General features: G+C 46.6%; 1 protein-coding gene across 2 annotated transcripts in view; it reads right to left on the bottom strand.

The window, feature by feature from the left end:
• The window catches only part of MARCO (macrophage receptor with collagenous structure), a 159175-nt gene extending 150136 nt beyond the window's left edge, over nucleotides 1–9039 (bottom strand). For both annotated transcript variants that reach the window (XM_063428516.1, XM_063428517.1), the window contains exon 1: nucleotides 8936–9039. In XM_063428516.1, the coding sequence (XP_063284586.1) occupies nucleotides 8936–9023 (88 nt within the window). In that variant the 5' untranslated portion in view covers nucleotides 9024–9039. The remainder of the gene's footprint in view (nucleotides 1–8935) is intronic.
• Between the last annotated feature and the right edge of the window lie 10720 nt (nucleotides 9040–19759).

Raw genomic sequence — 19759 nt, 5'->3', positions numbered from 1 at the left:
TGTAGCGGATTGGTACCGGGCTGTCCCACGACATGTATGAGAATAAGTGTATTTGGTCATATGGCTGGTTTAATGTGTATGTACATGTATAGAAAGCATGGTATCCGGGTATAATGACAGTTAAATGTATGTAAAGAATTGTATTCCTCTAGTTGTTCGGTAGAATCATTCAAATAAAACAAGGGAATGAAACTACCGAACAGCCAGACCACCCAGGAATGAGTGTGCCTCCAATTACCGTTTGCAACAATGTTGCAAACAGGTAATTGGCAATCAGTGCAGTGTGGTCTTTGTCCTCTGGGTGGCCGCCATTCGGGAAACAAACACGTGGCGGCGGCCATCTTAAACTACCGAACAGCGGTGTTTTGCCGTCGAGTGTCTGGAACTAAAATCGGACACTTGACTAGGCAAACACCGCTGAGACCTCCATACTTCCAGAAATTCGTATGGAAACTACCGAATGACCCGCCGTTCGGTAGAAAGAACCCCACAAACAAGGGAATTCATTCAAACCCTCTCCAGGCTCTATAACACAGGCAATTCGCCTGTTTTCATTCCCTTGTTTGTGACCGACCGCAGGGCCAAAATGCATGGAACTGTTTTCGGATACTTTACCCATGCGGTCGGTCAAATCTTTGGAACCCCATATCTCACGAACCATTCATCCGAATGGGCTAATTTTTAAGTATGTTGGTCCCCCAGAATAGAGCTATCTGGGGATGTTGGATTTGTGGATGTACCCCAAGTATTTAGGGTACATCCAAAACTCGGGGAAAACTGTGTACACAATAAGGGGATTATGATGCTAGAGGAGGGGAGGAGATCTGTGGGAGGTTACTACTTAGAGATTGGATAATGTCTTAAGTGATAGAACCTCCTCCCTTGCATGGGAGAGGGCTTTATAAGGAACTGTGGAATAAAGCTTGTCAGTCTACTCCTGAAACTGTGTGTCGTCCAGTTATTGGGATTGCGATGGGGATACTGCTGTATTACTTTACCTGCTGGAAACCTTGCCTATGGACTTAACATCACCTTGTTCCTGAGCCTCACTGGAATCTCTAGTGGAGAATAGCTGTGCAAGATCGGCTCTCCGCTACATTGGTTGGCAGCGCTGGGATCCAAACTCACAGAGGAACAAGCGTAAATGGAGTACGGATGGAGATTGATTTTTCTGCGCTAAAACGCTCCACGCTAAAGGACCTCCTAGAGGCAAGGGGTATACAAGCCAGCAATAAGAAGAAAGCAGTACTTGTTACAGAACTCATGGCAGAGTACAGAATGGAGGGCGATTCAGTTCCGGCACAGAGGGAGCCGGGAGGAACACCACAAGGATCGGAATTCCAGAGGCAGGTTCAGTTCAGGCTATCCTTTTATGGGGAAAACCCCCCAACAGAAATTGTTACCAGGACAATGGCCGAGGTACAAGAATTCATCCTAAGGACACAGGCACCAGAACAAAGCTCTGCAATTAATGTGCCACAGGAAGGTAAGCCTAAAATACCATACCAGGCTTTTAAAACATATGTGGAGGCAGAGGAAGATATAGACGCTTTCCTGCAAGACTTTGAAAGACTGTGTGCACTGCATAAAATTAACGCAGAGGACTGGGTACCTATTTTGGCCGGAAGGTTAACCGGGAGGGCAGCAGAGGCATATCGGACTGTACCTAATGACGAAATAAGGAATTACAGTAAAGTGAAAGAAATTATACTCGCCAGGTATGCTATAACACCCGAGGCATACCGGCGGAGGTTCCGGGATCTAAAGAAAACAGAGAAGGACTCGCACGCAGAGTGGGCATGCCGATTACAGGGGGCAGCGCTCGGGTGGGTGCAAGCTAGCAAGGCACGTTCTATGGAGGATGTAATACAAATGTTGCTGATGGAGCAGTTCTATGAGGGAGTAACCAATGAGGTCCAGGAATGGGTAAGGGACAGAAACCCTACTTCCCTTACCGAGGCGGCTAGGAAAGCAGATGACTACCTGGATGCACGCAGGTCACAAAAACCTGCAGCTCCAAAAGCAACCTTTAAAACATTCGGGGGAAACAACTACACCCCAGCTCCACCGAGACCGCTACCACCACCTCCACCACCCGCTGCACAGCCCCGGTTCCGACAACCCACCGCTGGCCCCTGTCATCACTGCCAGAAGTGGGGACATTATAAAAGGGAATGCCCACAGCTACGGGACCGTTCCACCTGGATTCGTCCAGGCCCACCTCCACCCAGGGCGGCCGCAGCCCACCACTACCAGGACCTAGTCACCACCCCATATGGTTCCGCAGTCCCCATTACTACTGTGGAACAATGGGAGGTACTGCACGAGGCAGATCCGGTCCAGGCCAATGTGGATAATCTACGGCACCATCGACAGACGGTATATCTGAATGGTACAGCAGTCCGGGGATTACGAGATTCGGGAGCCACCATCACTTTGGTACAGAGCCACCTGATTTCAGATCAGGCAAAACTGAACAAAACTGTTGCCGTCCGGGTAGCTGGGGGAGCAGTGTACCGGCTACCTACAGCAAGGGTACATTTACATTGGGGAGCGGGGGCAGGGGAAGTGGAGGTGGGGTTGATGCCACATTTACCGGCGGAGGTTTTATTGGGGAACGATCTGGGGAGGCTCACTTCTGCTTTTGAGCCCCAGTCACCCACCACAGGAGAGGTCAACCCTGTAGTCACCCGACAACAGGCCCGCACCCAGGACCACAACACACTGCCGGAGGTCCAGGTAAGCAACCCTACCCCCCCTCTAGAATGTGTCCCCTGGGCTCCACCTAATGAATTTGTAGCTGAAGTCGCAACAGACCCCACGCTTCAGGTGTATAGGGACAAGGTTGGCACGGGTTCCCCCGGGGCGGAGGGAGAGAAGTTTATCTGGGATAAACAACTTTTATACAGGGAAACAACCAAACAGATTACGGGGTTAGACCCGATAGCGAGGAGACAATTAGTGGTACCACAGCGGTACCGGGCTGAATTACTCCGGATAGCGCATGATATTCCGCTATCCGGACATCTAGGGGTTAGTCGCACCAGGTACAGACTAACCCAGAGTTTCTTCTGGCCAGGGATTAGCCAGGAAGTACGCAGATATTGCACGACTTGCGATACCTGCCAGAGAGTGGGAAAAAGGGGGGATCGCAGGAAGGCTAAACTTCACCCCTTACCCATAATAGAGGAACCTTTTAGCCGAATAGCGGTGGATCTGATAGGCCCCCTCAATAAAGTTAGCCCGTCAGGAAAACGGTATATTTTAACGGTCGTAGATTATGCCACCAGGTATCCAGAAGCAGTGGCTCTGACCAACATCCACGCTGAGACGGTCGCGGATGCCCTCATGCGGATATTCTCCCGGATGGGATTACCCAGGGAGATTATCTCGGATCAGGGTACCCAGTTTACCGCAGAATTCACCCAACACCTCTGGAGGATCTGTGGCATTAAGCCTATTATCAGCGCCCCTTACCACCCCCAGACGAACGGGCTCTGCGAACGATTCAATGGTACCTTGAAGCAGATGCTCCGAACCTTCGCAGAGACCCACAAGGACTGGGAACGATTCCTGCCGCACCTCCTATTTGCATACCGGGAGGTGCCGCAGGAATCCACAGGGTTCTCCCCGTTTGAATTATTGTTTGGAAGGAGGGTCCGAGGCCCATTGGATCTTATTAGAGAGCATTGGGAGGGAGACCGGAGCACAGATGGCACTCCCATCCTACCATATGTGTTGGCCTTTCGGGACCGCCTAGAAGCGTTGACCAAGACGGTACGGGAAAACCTTCAGGAGGCCCAGACCCGCCAGCGTACATGGTATGATCGGGGAGCCAGGGACCGTAGCTTTCAGGTCGGGCAGAAGGTACTAATTTTAAAACCTGTCCGACATGATAAGTTACAGGCCGCCTGGCAGGGCCCATATAAGGTGGTGGAGCAAAGATGCGATACCACCTATATTATCGGCCCCTGCACAGGGACTGGGGGGCGACGCATGCTCCATGTGAACATGCTGAAGCCCTACCACGAGCGTACTGAGGAGGTAACCGCCATCTGTGCCCCTAACACGGAAGAGTTTGACAGCTTACCCCTCCCCGATTTGCTGGGGGATGGGCAGCTGTCCGGAGATTTAGGGGAGGTTACGCTGGGAGATCGGCTGAGCCCACAGGAGCGGATCGAGGTACAGCAACTATTGGAAGAGAAACGCGACACGTTCTCTAATGTACCTGGATACACGCCTCTGGCAACTCACCGGGTCGAGACCCCAGGGCAACTACCCATGCGCCAGACGCCATACCGCATTCCAGAAGCGGTACGGGCAAACATGCGTAAGGAGATCGACGAAATGCTCCAACTGGGGGTGATTGAACCCTCAGACAGTCCTTGGGCATCTCCTGTAGTCCTCGTACCAAAGCGAGACGGTACGACCCGCTTCTGCGTGGACTATAGGAGATTGAACGAGAAGACTGTATCTGACGCCTATCCGATGCCCCGGATAGACGAGTTACTGGACAGAATGGCCAGGGGCCAATACCTCACCACTATTGACTTGTGTAAAGGGTATTGGCAAATCCCCCTGGCCCCAGACGCCATCCCGAAGTCGGCCTTTGTCACCCCATTTGGCTTGTACCAGTTTAAGGTCATGCCATTTGGGATGAAAAACGCCCCAGCCACCTTCCAAAGGATGGTGGATCGACTCCTAGATGGATTCCAGGACTATACATGTGCCTACCTGGACGATATTGCTATTTTTAGCAATACGTGGCAGGAACACTTAGCTCACATCGGAGCTGTACTAGATAGGATAAGGGAAGCAGGTCTGACCTTGAAGCCGGCCAAGTGTAGTATCGGCATGGCTGAGGTACAATACCTGGGACATAGAGTAGGGTGCGGTAAACAAAAACCCGAACCCGCCAAAGTAGAGGCTGTAGCCCAGTGGCCCACCCCTAGGACTAAGACCCAGGTTTTAGCGTTTCTAGGGACAGCAGGGTATTACCGGAAGTTTGTTCCCAATTATAGCGCCCTGGCCAAACCCCTCACTGACCTGACCCGTAAGAACCTTCCCCGCCAAGTAAACTGGACCCCGGAGTGTGAGCAGGCATTCCAACAATTGAAAAATGCACTGATAAATGCCCCTGTCTTGGCAGCTCCCAATCCAACTAAACGTTTTCTTGTTCACACAGACGCTTCTATGTTTGGATTGGGGGCAGTACTGAGTCAAGTCGGGGCCGATGGCGGGGAACATCCAGTGGCTTACATCAGTCGCAAACTGTTACCTCGAGAAGTAAGCTACGCCGCCATCGAAAAGGAATGCCTGGCTGTGGTGTGGGCCCTAAAGAAGCTACAACCCTATTTATATGGACAGCCCTTTTCCTTGCTCACGGATCACAACCCGTTAGTCTGGCTGAACCGGGTGGCTGGAGACAACGCCAGGCTGCTGCGCTGGAGTTTGGCGCTACAGCCTTTTGACTTTAATATCCAGTACCGGCCGGGTAAGCAGAATGGAAATGCTGACGGGTTGTCAAGACAAACTGACTTAGAGAAATGATCCGTGAGCCCCCGGACATCCCCAAGCCGATCCGTGTTGGATCAGACTGTGTATGCCGGCTTGTGGGCAAGGGGGAGCAGTGTAGCGGATTGGTACCGGGCTGTCCCACGACATGTATGAGAATAAGTGTATTTGGTCATATGGCTGGTTTAATGTGTATGTACATGTATAGAAAGCATGGTATCCGGGTATAATGACAGTTAAATGTATGTAAAGAATTGTATTCCTCTAGTTGTTCGGTAGAATCATTCAAATAAAACAAGGGAATGAAACTACCGAACAGCCAGACCACCCAGGAATGAGTGTGCCTCCAATTACCGTTTGCAACAATGTTGCAAACAGGTAATTGGCAATCAGTGCAGTGTGGTCTTTGTCCTCTGGGTGGCCGCCATTCGGGAAACAAACACGTGGCGGCGGCCATCTTAAACTACCGAACAGCGGTGTTTTGCCGTCGAGTGTCTGGAACTAAAATCGGACACTTGACTAGGCAAACACCGCTGAGACCTCCATACTTCCAGAAATTCGTATGGAAACTACCGAATGACCCGCCGTTCGGTAGAAAGAACCCCACAAACAAGGGAATTCATTCAAACCCTCTCCAGGCTCTATAACACAGGCAATTCGCCTGTTTTCATTCCCTTGTTTGTGACCGACCGCAGGGCCAAAATGCATGGAACTGTTTTCGGATACTTTACCCATGCGGTCGGTCAAATCTTTGGAACCCCATATCTCACGAACCATTCATCCGAATGGGCTAATTTTTAAGTATGTTGGTCCCCCAGAATAGAGCTATCTGGGGATGTTGGATTTGTGGATGTACCCCAAGTATTTAGGGTACATCCAAAACTCGGGGAAAACTGTGTACACAATAAGGGGATTATGATGCTAGAGGAGGGGAGGAGATCTGTGGGAGGTTACTACTTAGAGATTGGATAATGTCTTAAGTGATAGAACCTCCTCCCTTGCATGGGAGAGGGCTTTATAAGGAACTGTGGAATAAAGCTTGTCAGTCTACTCCTGAAACTGTGTGTCGTCCAGTTATTGGGATTGCGATGGGGATACTGCTGTATTACTTTACCTGCTGGAAACCTTGCCTATGGACTTAACATCACCTTGTTCCTGAGCCTCACTGGAATCTCTAGTGGAGAATAGCTGTGCAAGATCGGCTCTCCGCTACAGTCACCGTGTATGTTACTGGATATATCAATATGTAATAAATACTATAGTATATGTCACCGTGTATGTTACTGGATATATCAATATGTAATAAATACTATAGTATATGTCACCGTGTATGTTACTGGATATATCAATATGTAATAAATACTATAGTATATGTCACCGTGTATGTAACTGGATGTATCAATATGTAATAAATACTATAGTATATGTCACTGTGTATGTTACTGGATGTATCAATATGTACTAAATACTATAGTATATGTCACCGTGTATGTTACTGGATGTATCAATATGTAATAAATACTATAGTATATGTCACCGTGTATGTTACTGGATATATCAATATGTACTAAATACTATAGTATATGTCACCGTGTATGTTACTGGATATATCAATATGTACTAAATACTATAGTATATGTCACCGTGTATGTTACTGGATATATCAATATGTACTAAATACTATAGTATATGTCACCGTGTATGTTACTGGATTCATCAATATGTAATAAATACTATAGTATATGTCACTGTGTATGCTACTGGATGTATCAATATGTAATAAATACTATAGTATATGTCACCGTGTATGTTACTGGATATATCAATATGTAATAAATACTATAGTATATGTCACCGTGTATGTTACTGGATATATCAATATGTAATAAATACTATAGTATATGTCACCGTGTATGTTACTGGATATATCAATATGTACTAAATACTATAGTATATGTCACTGTGTATGTTACTGGATATATCAATATGTAATAAATACTATAGTATATGTCACCGTGTATGTTACTGGATATATCAATATGTAATAAATACTATAGTATATGTCACCGTGTATGTTACTGGATGTATCAATATGTAATAAATACTATAGTATATGTCACCGTGTATGTTACTGGATATATCAATATGTAATAAATACTATAGTATATGTCACCGTGTATGTTACTGGATATATCAATATGTAATAAATACTATAGTATATGTCACCGTGTATGTTACTGGATATATCAATATGTAATAAATACTATAGTATATGTCACCGTGTATGTTACTGGATGTATCAATATGTAATAAATACTATAGTATATGTCACCGTGTATGTTACTGGATGTATCAATATGTAATAAATACTATAGTATATGTCACCGTGTATGTTACTGGATGTATCAATATGTAATAAATACTATAGTATATGTCACCGTGTATGTTACTGGATATATCAATATGTACTAAATACTATAGTATATGTCACCGTGTATGTTACTGGATATATCAATATGTAATAAATACTATAGTATATGTCACCGTGTATGTTACTGGATATATCAATATGTACTAAATACTATAGTATATGTCACCGTGTATGTTACTGGATATATCAATATGTAATACATACTATAGTATATGTCACCGTGTATGTTACTGGATGTATCAATATGTAATAAATACTATAGTATATGTCACCGTGTATGTTACTGGATATATCAATATGTAATAAATACTATAGTATATGTCACCGTGTATGTTACTGGATATATCAATATGTAATAAATTCTATAGTATATGTCACCGTGTATGTTACTGGATATATCAATATGTAATAAATACTATAGTATATGTCACCGTGTATGTTACTGGATATATCAATATGTAATAAATACTATAGTATATGTCACCGTGTATGTTACTGGATATATCAATATGTAATAAATACTATAGTATATGTCACCGTGTATGTTACTGGATATATCAATATGTAATAAATTCTATAGTATATGTCACCGTGTATGTTACTGGATATATCAATATGTAATAAATACTATAGTATATGTCACCGTGTATGTTACTGGATGTATCAATATGTAATAAATACTATAGTATATGTCACCGTGTATGTTACTGGATATATCAATATGTAATAAATACTATAGTATATGTCACTGTGCATAATACTGACTTAATAAGTTGAGATAACAGTCCCTCCTACTAGAAGGAGATTGATTAACAATATCCTTTGCTAAAATCTTTTGTACAGCGCTGTGGAGTATGTTTGTGCTTTATGAATACTAATAATGGGATTCATATTCCATAGCAGCGAGTGGTGTTTGAGTGCAATAAGCAGTGAATGTTAGATTGTGCTGTAGTCTCAATCTGTGTGTTAATTAATAAAATCCATATTTACCCAGAATATTGAATGGTGTCATCTTGCCCATACTGTCAGCTGGGGGGAATATGAAATCACTGTCCTTGTTAATGCACTGGTTCTCCATGGCAGTTAGTTCTCAGTCAGAGTGACTCTGTGAGTGAAGGAACTGGCTTTATACGGCTCACATTTCCCCAATCTCACTAGTTTGTCACTTTGCAGACTCAGGCTGGGCCGTTATGTATTTATAGTTGTGCTCCAAAGTTTGCATTCCCTTGGAGAATTGGTATTATATTTACCATTTATAAAGAAAGCATGAGTGAGCGGCAAAACACATTTCTTTTATTTTCTTATGGGATTCATTTCCAACTGTAGGTTATAACAGAATGGCACAACCATAAAACAAAACATGGCAACAAATTAAAAATGAAATGACCCCTGTTCAATAGTCTGCATAGCCTTAGTTGTTAATACGGTGTATTACCCCTTTAGCATCAGTAACGGCGTGCAGTCTTTGTAATCGTTATTCTTGCAGGTGGTACCCTAGCTGCCCATTCGTCTTGGCAAAATACCTCCAGGTCATGCAAAGTCTTTGGGTGTCTTGCATGAACCGCATGAACTCCCCAGAGTGGCTCCGTGATATTAACCCCTTAAGGACCCATGGCATGTGTGACATGTCATGATTCCCTTTTATTCCAGAAGTTTGGTCCTTAAGGGGTTAAAAGACCACTATAGGCAGACCAGACCACTTCAGCTTAATGAAGTGGTCTGTGTGCCAGGTCCCTCTAGTGTTAACCCTGCAGCTGTAAACATAGCAGTACACTAGGGTTAATCCAGCCTCTAGAAGCGGTCTCACTGACAGCCGCTAGAGGCACCTCCACACTTCTCACTGTGAAAATCATAGTGAGAAGACGGTGGACATCCATAGGAAAGCATTGAGAAATGCTTTCCTTTGGACTATTTGAATGTGCATGGACGTCAGGAGAGGGAGGAGAATTCCCCAGCGCCGAGGGAGCCCGGCGCTGGAGAAAGGTAAGTGTTTAACCCCTTCAGCCCCCTTTAGCCCAGCAGAAGGGGGACCCTGAGGGTGAGGAGGACCTAAAGACCCTATAGTGCCAGGAAAACAAGTTTGTTTTCCTGGCACTATAGTGGTCCTTTAAGGTCAGGAGACTGGTTAGGCCACTCCAGAACCTTCACCTTTTATTGCTGTAACCACTGGAGGGTCAACTTGGCCTTGTGCTTAGGGTCAGTGTCATGCTGGAAAGCCCCAAGCGCAGCTTTCATGCAGAAGAATGCAAATAGTCTGCCAGTAATTTCTGATAACATGCTGCATTCATCTTGCCATCAATTTTCACAAGATTCCCCCTGCCTTTAGAGCTCCCTCCCACCAAAACACCAGTGAGCCACCACAATGCTTCACAGTAGGGATGTTATTATTTTCACTATGGGCCTTGTTGTCCCCTCTCCAAACATAACGCTTATGGTTGTAACCATAAACATCTATTTTGGTCTTGTCACTCCAAATTACAGTGTACCAGAAGCTGTGAGGCGTGTCAAGGTGTTGTCGGCAGGGCCGGCCTGTCCATAGGTCCTGGTGGGGCCATGGCTCCAGGCGGCACTGTGACAGGGGCGGCATTTTGCCGCCTCTGTACGCTAAGAAATGAGCTGTAAGAACTGGGCGCCTTTCTGCATATACATTTAGCGAGTCCCGTGTGGCAAAAGCAGCCACTTTAAACTGTATTTTCTTAAATGTGTGTATACCGCTTTAAGAACCAAGTGTATGTATGTATAATGTATTTCATGCGAACAATAGCGTTCGTATGCTGGCAGCATGAAAGCCACCAGCATTCATACAATAGTTTCACGAACAGTGAATTTCAACACTGTTCGTGAAACGAACAAACTACCAAAGGGAGACCACACACAGGAGGTCGTATGGCTCCCATTAAGGATTGCAACATTGTTGCAATAGGTAATTAGAAGGATTCAGGGTGGCCGCCGTTCGGCTACCGACCACGCGGCGGTCGGCCATTTTGGATCCTTTGTTAGCCCAGCGGTATTTGGTCGTCGAGCACCTGGAACTAAAATCGGCTACTCGACGGCACGAATACCGCTGGACTTCCAAGCCGTTCGGGAGCCCCGGTCCTTCAGTAATGTGATTCCCTGAAGTCAATCGGTAGTTTGAAGGTAACTTAAACGTAATGTGTGTTTCGTGCGGCGTTCGGTTATTTATGCTGGGATCTGAGTGGTACTTTCACGAAATGTGCGCTCAGACCCCAGCTATCTCCCGAACGTCCATTCGTTTAAATATAACAAATATTGTACAAGTTATGTGTTTTAATGTAAAATGTCAGTTCTGCACGGAGGGATAATCCACTTAACTGTATATTCTAGTGGGAGTATCCCTCTCGTACAGCAGTGCATGATGGAGAAATGTCCAGGTTGTTCAGTTCCCCATGTAGTCCCCTACTGTATAACCCCTGTAATGTCAGTAGGCAAAACCCTTGCATGGGGAATCCCATAAATACTGTGACCTGTGATTAAAAGCTCAGTTGACTCCCAGCCTAGTTCTTGGGAAGGAAGGATTCTTACAACACTACCGGGATTATTGTATGCTGTATTTATTTGCCTGGATTATTTTATGCTGTTCCTGTTACCCAGCGGAGATACTGTGGATTATACTACCTCTCCACTACATCCCGCTATATATACATGCTGGAAAAGGAGAAGATTGGGCTGGAAAACCACCAAAACAAAGAGGTGGGAATCCTGCTCATTCACAAATATATACCGTATATACTCGAGTATAAGCCGACCCGAATATAAGCCGAGGCCCCTAATTTTACCCCAAAAAACTGGGAAAACTTATTGACTCGAGTATAAGACTAGGGTGGGAAATGCAGCAGCTACTGGTAAATTTCTAAATAAAATTAGATCCTAAAAAATTATATTAATTGAATATTTATTTCCAGTGTGTGTATATAATGAATGCAGTGTGTGTGTATGAATGCAGTGTGTGTGTATGAATGCAGTGTGTGTGTATGAGTGCAGCGTGTGTGTATGAGTGCAGTGTGTGTATGAATGCAGTGTGTGTGTATGAGTGCAGTGTGTGTGTGTATGAGTGCAGTGTGTGTGTATATGAGTGCAGCGTGTGTATGAGTGCAGCGTGTGTATGAGTGCAGTGTGTGTGTGAATGCAGTGTGTGTGTATGAGTGCAGTGTGTGTGTATGAATGCAGTGTGTGTATGAATGCAGTGTGTGTATATGAGTGCAGTGTGTGTATGAATGCAGTGTGTGTATGAATGCAGTGTGTGTATATGAGTGCAGTGTGTGTATGAATGCAGTGTGTGTATATGAGTGCAGTGTGTGTATGAATGCAGTGTGTGTGTGTATGAGTGCAGTGTGTATGAATGCAGTGTGTATGAGTGCAGTGTGTGGCGAAACCAACCTCGCCACTGGGCCCTGGAGAAGCCTGTTTGCTAGCCTCCTACCTACTGACTATGGCCCCTGGGTTATTTGGGGCATATTGTACTGTATATTGCTGCTACTGGCCCTTTTAACAGCATCTATGGACATATTGGGACTTTTGGGACTACTGTCCCTTTAAGACTGTGAAGCATATTCAAGTGTACTGCCTGTAATATTATATATGTATTTATAGATGTGTTAAGTTTATCCTGGGTGATTTGTATGCAGCATTCTGATTGTTCGGTAGAATCACTCCATTCAGTATATTGAGTGAAACTACCGAACAACCAGACCACCCAGGAATGAGTGTGCCTCCAATTACCGTTTGCAACAATGTTGCAAACAGGTAATTGGCAATCAGTGCAGTGTGGTCTTTGTCCTCTGGGTGGCCGCCATTCGGGAAACAAACACGTGGCGGCGGCCATCTTAAACTACCGAACAGCGGTGTTTTGCCGTCGAGTGTCTGGAACTAAAATCGGACACTTGACTAGGCAAACACCGCTGAGACCTCCATACTTCCAGAAATTCGTATGGAAACTACCGAATGAACCGCCGTTCGGTAGAAAGAGCCCCATAAACAAGGGAATTCATTCAAACCCTCTCCAGGCTCTATAACACAGGCAATTCGCCTGTTTTCATTCCCTTGTTTGTGACCGACCGCAGGGCCAAAATGCATGGAACTGTTTTCGGATACTTTACCCATGCGGTCGGTCAAATCTTTGGAACCCCATATCTCACGAACCATTCATCCGAATTACTTGAATTTTGGATATGTTGTCCCCCTGAATAAGGGCTATCCAGCGATGCTGGATTTAAAGGTGTACCCCCGGGTTTTGGGGTACATCCAGAACTTGGCTGGAAAAGTGTACCGGATAATTGAGTTTAATGTTATCTGAGGGGAGGGGATGTGTGGGCTGAACCATGTATGTGATTGGTTATTTTATGCCTCCCCCTGGGTGTGGCCTGTATGTGGATTAGTGTAATAAAAGCCAGGCTGGATGAGCCAGTCCAGAGTTCCTGTTTTAACCTCAAAGTGATGTGTCGTCTCATTATTGGGGGAAGGATTTATTGTATGCTGTTCCAGTTGACTGCTAGGGGTACAAGCCTATTCGTATGGTTCCTATTCAATGGTCTACAGCATTCATACGCTTGGGAGAATTTAAAGGTTTCGTGGATTCGGTGATTATGGTGTCTGCCAGAGTGCTTGGAGTCCTCAGGAAGCACTAGGAGCATCCATTAACGGAGGTACCAAGTCGGGGTGCCAGGTGATCCGTTACATTGGTGGCAAGCGGTGGGATGGCGTCCTAGTGCGAGGTAAAGCAGCTCGGAGACACAGTTCGTTTGGATTACAAATTGAGGGCAACGCTAGCAGTCGTGCAGCGCCCCTGGGAGCAGACAAGTATGGAAGGTTCTGGCTCTGGAGATGATTGGCTGGCCGAGGTGAGGCAGCGAGTGGCCGAGTATGGGGATGATATACCCATGGAGACACGCCGGGTGATCTGGAACCAGGTCATGGCTGAGCGAAACACAAGGCTGGACCGAGAATTCCGGTTGGCAAAAGAGAGGAAGTATGCTCAGCAGCAGGAGCGGTACAGCAGCCGAGTAGAGGCTGCATCCGAGGAGGTTAGCCGTCTTTCCCTGAGGCGGCGGGAGGAACCCGAAGTGGGGGTCCTCATAGACTGGTCCTGTGAGGAACCACAACAGGCAGGTAGAGATGGGACCAAGGTCTCTCCACCGGGCCCTTACTCACAAATGTTGCGGGGCCTCACGGATTGGTCCTGGGAAGACCCACAGATGGCAGGTGGAGATGGGACTGCGGTCTCTCTACCGGCCCTACAGGGATGCTGGGCAGTCGGCCCAGATCCCCAGCGGCAGTGTGCGTTACAGGGAGCTGAAAGTGCCGTTCTTGCTCCCCAGCGGCAGTCTACGGTGCAGGGAGAGGAGCCTGTTATCCCCACTCCCCAGCGGTTGAAGGTGTGTAAGGGAGAGGAGTTTGTTACCCCCTCTCCCCACCGACAACCTAACCCACCAAGGGGAGACAGTAAACCCCTCACCAGCGCAGATGGGACCGTGGTCTCTGCGCCCAAGTTACAGGGAGCTGAAGGGGCCGTCCTCCCTCCCCAGCGGCAGTGTGATTTGTTGGGAATTGGGAGCCCAGTCTCCATTCCCCAGCGGCAGTGTGAATTGCAGGGAATTGGGAGCCCAGTCTCCATTCCCCAGTGGCAGGCTGAGTTACAGGGGACAGAGGTAGTTGGTCCTACCCCCCAGCAGCAGAGTGATATGCCGGGAAGGCAGTGTGAAGTGCAGGGAGAGGAGAGCAGCGTCCTCCCTCCCCAGCGGCAGGCTGAGTTGCAGGGGGCAGAGGTAGTTGGTCCTACCCCCCAGCAGCAGCGTGATTTTTTGGGAATAGAGAGCCCAGTCTCCGTTCCCCAGCAGCAGGACACTGAATTGGGAGGAGAGACAGTCGGTCTCCCTCCACAAAGACTGAAAGTAGGCATGGGAGAGGAGATTGTTACCTCCTCTCCCCAGCGGCAGATCATCAATAGGCAGAGTGTTCTAATGGGAGAGGAGATTGTTACCACCTCTCCCCAGCGGCGGATCATCAATGGGCAGAGTGTTCTAATGGGAGAGGAGCTGGTTACCACCTCTCCCCAGCGGCAGCTTAATGTACCAGGGGGAGACTGTAAGCCCCACACCTGTGCAGATGGGACCGTGGTCTCTGCACTTCCAGCACAGGGGGTAGGGACGGTCGGTCCTGCCCCCCCACAACAGGGCTGTTTAGCCAAAGGGGAGACAGTCTGTCTCCAGCAGCAGAGCTGTGTAACTAAAGGGGAGACAGTCGGTCTCCAGCAGCAGAGCTGTGTAACTCAAGGGGAGACAGTCGGTCTCCAGCAGCAGAGCGGTGTAACTCAAGGGGAGACAGTCGGTCTCCAGCAGCAGAGCTGCGCAGCTAAAGGGGAGACAGTCGGTCTCCAGCAACCAGGCTCCAACCAGACTACTCCTGTAGTAGTGCTGGCACCAGGGCAGAGTACCGCTGGTCTCTGCCCACTCAGCAACCCACCAAAACAGCCTACCAGTCCCCCACACAGCCGGGGTGAGGCACCTGGACCTGGACAAGTTTTTCCATTACTCAGGTGTAGTAACCATTCATTGTGGGTGGACTGTACTGCTGTTTCTGTTTTGTGGGTGGGCTGCTGGACTAACAAGGGCACTGACCGGCAAGAGGTCAGGTACCCTGTTAGTATGTTTGGAAAAGGGGAGAAATGTGGCGAAACCAACCTCGCCACTGGGCCCTGGAGAAGCCTGTTTGCTAGCCTCCTACCTACTGACTATGGCCCCTGGGTTATTTGGGGCATATTGTACTGTATATTGCTGCTACTGGCCCTTTTAACAGCATCTATGGACATATTGGGACTTTTGGGACTACTGTCCCTTTAAGACTGTGAAGCATATTCAAGTGTACTGCCTGTAATATTATATATGTATTTATAGATGTGTTAAGTTTATCCTGGGTGATTTGTATGCAGCATTCTGATTGTTCGGTAGAATCACTCCATTCAGTATATTGAGTGAAACTACCGAACAACCAGACCACCCAGGAATGAGTGTGCCTCCAATTACCGTTTGCAACAATGTTGCAAACAGGTAATTGGCAATCAGTGCAGTGTGGTCTTTGTCCTCTGGGTGGCCGCCATTCGGGAAACAAACACGTGGCGGCGGCCATCTTAAACTACCGAACAGCGGTGTTTTGCCGTCGAGTGTCTGGAACTAAAATCGGACACTTGACTAGGCAAACACCGCTGAGACCTCCATACTTCCAGAAATTCGTATGGAAACTACCGAATGAACCGCCGTTCGGTAGAAAGAGCCCCATAAACAAGGGAATTCATTCAAACCCTCTCCAGGCTCTATAACACAGGCAATTCGCCTGTTTTCATTCCCTTGTTTGTGACCGACCGCAGGGCCAAAATGCATGGAACTGTTTTCGGATACTTTACCCATGCGGTCGGTCAAATCTTTGGAACCCCATATCTCACGAACCATTCATCCGAATTACTTGAATTTTGGATATGTTGTCCCCCTGAATAAGGGCTATCCAGCGATGCTGGATTTAAAGGTGTACCCCCGGGTTTTGGGGTACATCCAGAACTTGGCTGGAAAAGTGTACCGGATAATTGAGTTTAATGTTATCTGAGGGGAGGGGATGTGTGGGCTGAACCATGTATGTGATTGGTTATTTTATGCCTCCCCCTGGGTGTGGCCTGTATGTGGATTAGTGTAATAAAAGCCAGGCTGGATGAGCCAGTCCAGAGTTCCTGTTTTAACCTCAAAGTGATGTGTCGTCTCATTATTGGGGGAAGGATTTATTGTATGCTGTTCCAGTTGACTGCTAGGGGTACAAGCCTATTCGTATGGTTCCTATTCAATGGTCTACAGCATTCATACGCTTGGGAGAATTTAAAGGTTTCGTGGATTCGGTGATTATGGTGTCTGCCAGAGTGCTTGGAGTCCTCAGGAAGCACTAGGAGCATCCATTAACGGAGGTACCAAGTCGGGGTGCCAGGTGATCCGTTACACAGTGTGTGTATGAATGATGTGTGTATGAATGCAGTGTGTGTGTGTGTATGAGTGCAGTGTGTGTATGAGTGCAGTGTGTGTGTGTGTAGTGTGTGTGTGTGTGTGTATGTGTGTGTTGCAGAGCCTTGGGGGGGTGGGCAATTTTATTATTTTTTTTACATTATTTTAATTTTTTTTATCATTATTTTTTTGTTTACTTATTATTTTTTTAATTATTTTCATATTTTTTTATTATTATTTATTATTTGTAATGTTATTTTTTTTTTTAATTATTATTTTATTATTAATTTATTTTTGTTTCGTCCCCCCTCCCTGCTTTCTAGCTGGCCAGGGAGGGGGGCTCCTTCCCTGGTGGTCCAGTGTCATTGGCAGTTCAGTGGGGGGAGAGGGGGGCTGGCAGAGCTGTACTTACCTCTCCTGCAGCTCCTGTCAGCTCTCTCCTCCTCCGCGCCGTCCGGTCAGCTCCCTCTTTCAGCTCCCTCTTTCAGCTCACACTGTAAGTCTCGCCACGGCTCTCGCGAGATTTACACTGGGAGCTGACCGAGGTGCTGAACGGACGGCGCGGAGGAGGAGAGAGCTGACAGGAGCTGCAGGAGAGGTAAGTACAGCTCTGCCAGCCCCCCTCTCCCCCAGTCTGTATTATGGCAATGCAAATTGCCATAATACAGACTATTGACTCGAGTATAAGCCGAGTTGGGGTTTTTCAGCACAAAAAATGTGCTGAAAAACTCGGCTTATACTCGAGTATATACGGTACCTCTAAAAGTACATGTACTGTCACATAAAAGGGGGAGGGAAAAAAAGAGAAGGGAGGGTTGTTAAACCTTTATTGTGAAAAACCTTAAATATTTAATTGTGACAGATCCATCTGTATAGACTTATATTGCTGGTTCGTCTGTTTGCCTTGATTTCGTTGGATTTCCTGTCCGTATGCCCCTGTTCGTGTGTTTCCCCAAATACCGATTGAAACTACCGAACGGACGGCCACCCAGGAGAGGAGTGTGCTGCTAGTTAACTTATTGACCTCAATTAGAACGTTGCGGTTAACCGCAGACACCTCTCCATTCCATTCGTACGCGTGGTCGTCGTTCGTATGCCGACCACGAGGCGGCCATTTTGGGACATGAGGAGAATCAGCGGTGTTCGGTGCAAACCCTATGGAACTAAAAACTGACACTTTATCTGCCGAACACCGCTGGAAGTCGCCGCCCGCCTCCTATTTCGTCGAGGCGTACGAACACCAGTCAGTTCGGGAGTTTCTACCGTTCGTATGGACTTTACTCAGATAGCCGTCCCATGGAGTCATTCGTATACCGAAGGACTTGTGAAAGACTTTGACTCCATGGCGATTGAACTATGTACATCGGATCTGAGCGCTATCCGGTAGAAATGTGCACTCAGGTCCAGGCTATCTGGGGATACATTACACGAACTATATGCATTCGGTATTTCTCAAGTTATGTATTTTATTGTATTTTTCCTACTGTATTTTAAAATGGCGATTGTCTCTATCCTGGGAGATAATTAGGTTTCTTCCTAATTATCTCCGGGATAGAGAAGAAGGATTTATGGGTAAACTGGGAAGGGCTTATGTTGAAACCACTGCGATTGGCTACTGTCCAATATATTGTACAGTCTTCCACAAGGTCCCCTAGGGGAGTGTCCACCTTGTGGAGACCCGCATAAATACCGGACAGGTAGCCCCCATTAAACACATTCCTGTTTGACCTTCAAGACGGAGCTTGGTCTCGTTTGTGGAGGGATTTATTATTGGGACAGCGCTTTCATTATTTTTAGCTGTGGAAGGAGTTCGACTGGATTGCTGATCGGGAGTTGCCGCGTTCGTATGCTCCGTTCGGGAGTTTGACGATCGTCTGATTTAAAACTGCATTTCTGGATAAAGGGGATTATCTACTAAACGGCGGCTTAATTTCCCTGGCGGTGATTGTCGTAACATTAATTATATAAAGCTGGTTAAGACATTACCAGAGACAAATACACCACAAAGGTGTTTCACAAATGCTCACAAACACTAGCTAGAGTGAACACAGGTAAAAATGTATATATATAGACCACTTGAAAGGTAGAACACTATGGAAGTGCAATATATATGCTAAATAGAGTAATCATACCATAGAATTGGTATTGGAGCGAAGGGGAAGTATGGGTGGGAATATATAGTATGCCTTGGTGGTAGTAATAATGCCACTGGGAGCAGTAGCTATAGTTGCTAATACAGGCCAAAATATGAGGGTAAAGTGGATGCCATGTATAAGTAATTGACTCTCATGAAATAGTAACTTGCCCTCCAGAGCATAAATAACAAAAAGAATGAGAGACAAAAATATTGAGTACAGGTACTACTGATGCAGGAGTCCTATTTGGGATCCCCCAAATATCGCCCCACACATACCCTGAATAGGCCCTGAACTAACTAACTGTCTCCCCAAGAAGGAAAACCGGTTTAACTACCTGCTGCTTCAAGGCTATCTCTACCAAGCAAACCCCTGCCCGTCCATAGAGACCCTAAATGATCTATGGAGTAACAACAAAGTGCACCTAGCTAAATGAAAAATTATGAACAAAAAACCCAAAGGAAAGAACCTCAAAGTGAATGCATCGGCATTTATAGTTTGCTCGACGCGCGTTTCGGCGTACAGAGCCGCCTTCGTCAAGAGCTGAATGGTGTCTGTGTAAATGGTTGTTTATAAAGGGAGATACATCCCTCCCATGGAGTCCAGACAGCCAACCCCCATCCCGGGCCCGCCCCTTAAGTGCATGTCATACTGGTGCCTCCTACTATATCAGAGTGTCCAAT

Source organism: Pelobates fuscus, chromosome 8 (genome assembly GCF_036172605.1).
Source record: "Pelobates fuscus isolate aPelFus1 chromosome 8, aPelFus1.pri, whole genome shotgun sequence".
NCBI lineage: Eukaryota > Metazoa > Chordata > Amphibia > Anura > Pelobatidae > Pelobates > Pelobates fuscus.
Note: the sequence above shows the minus strand (reverse complement) of the source record. Positions and strands in the feature narration are given on the sequence as shown.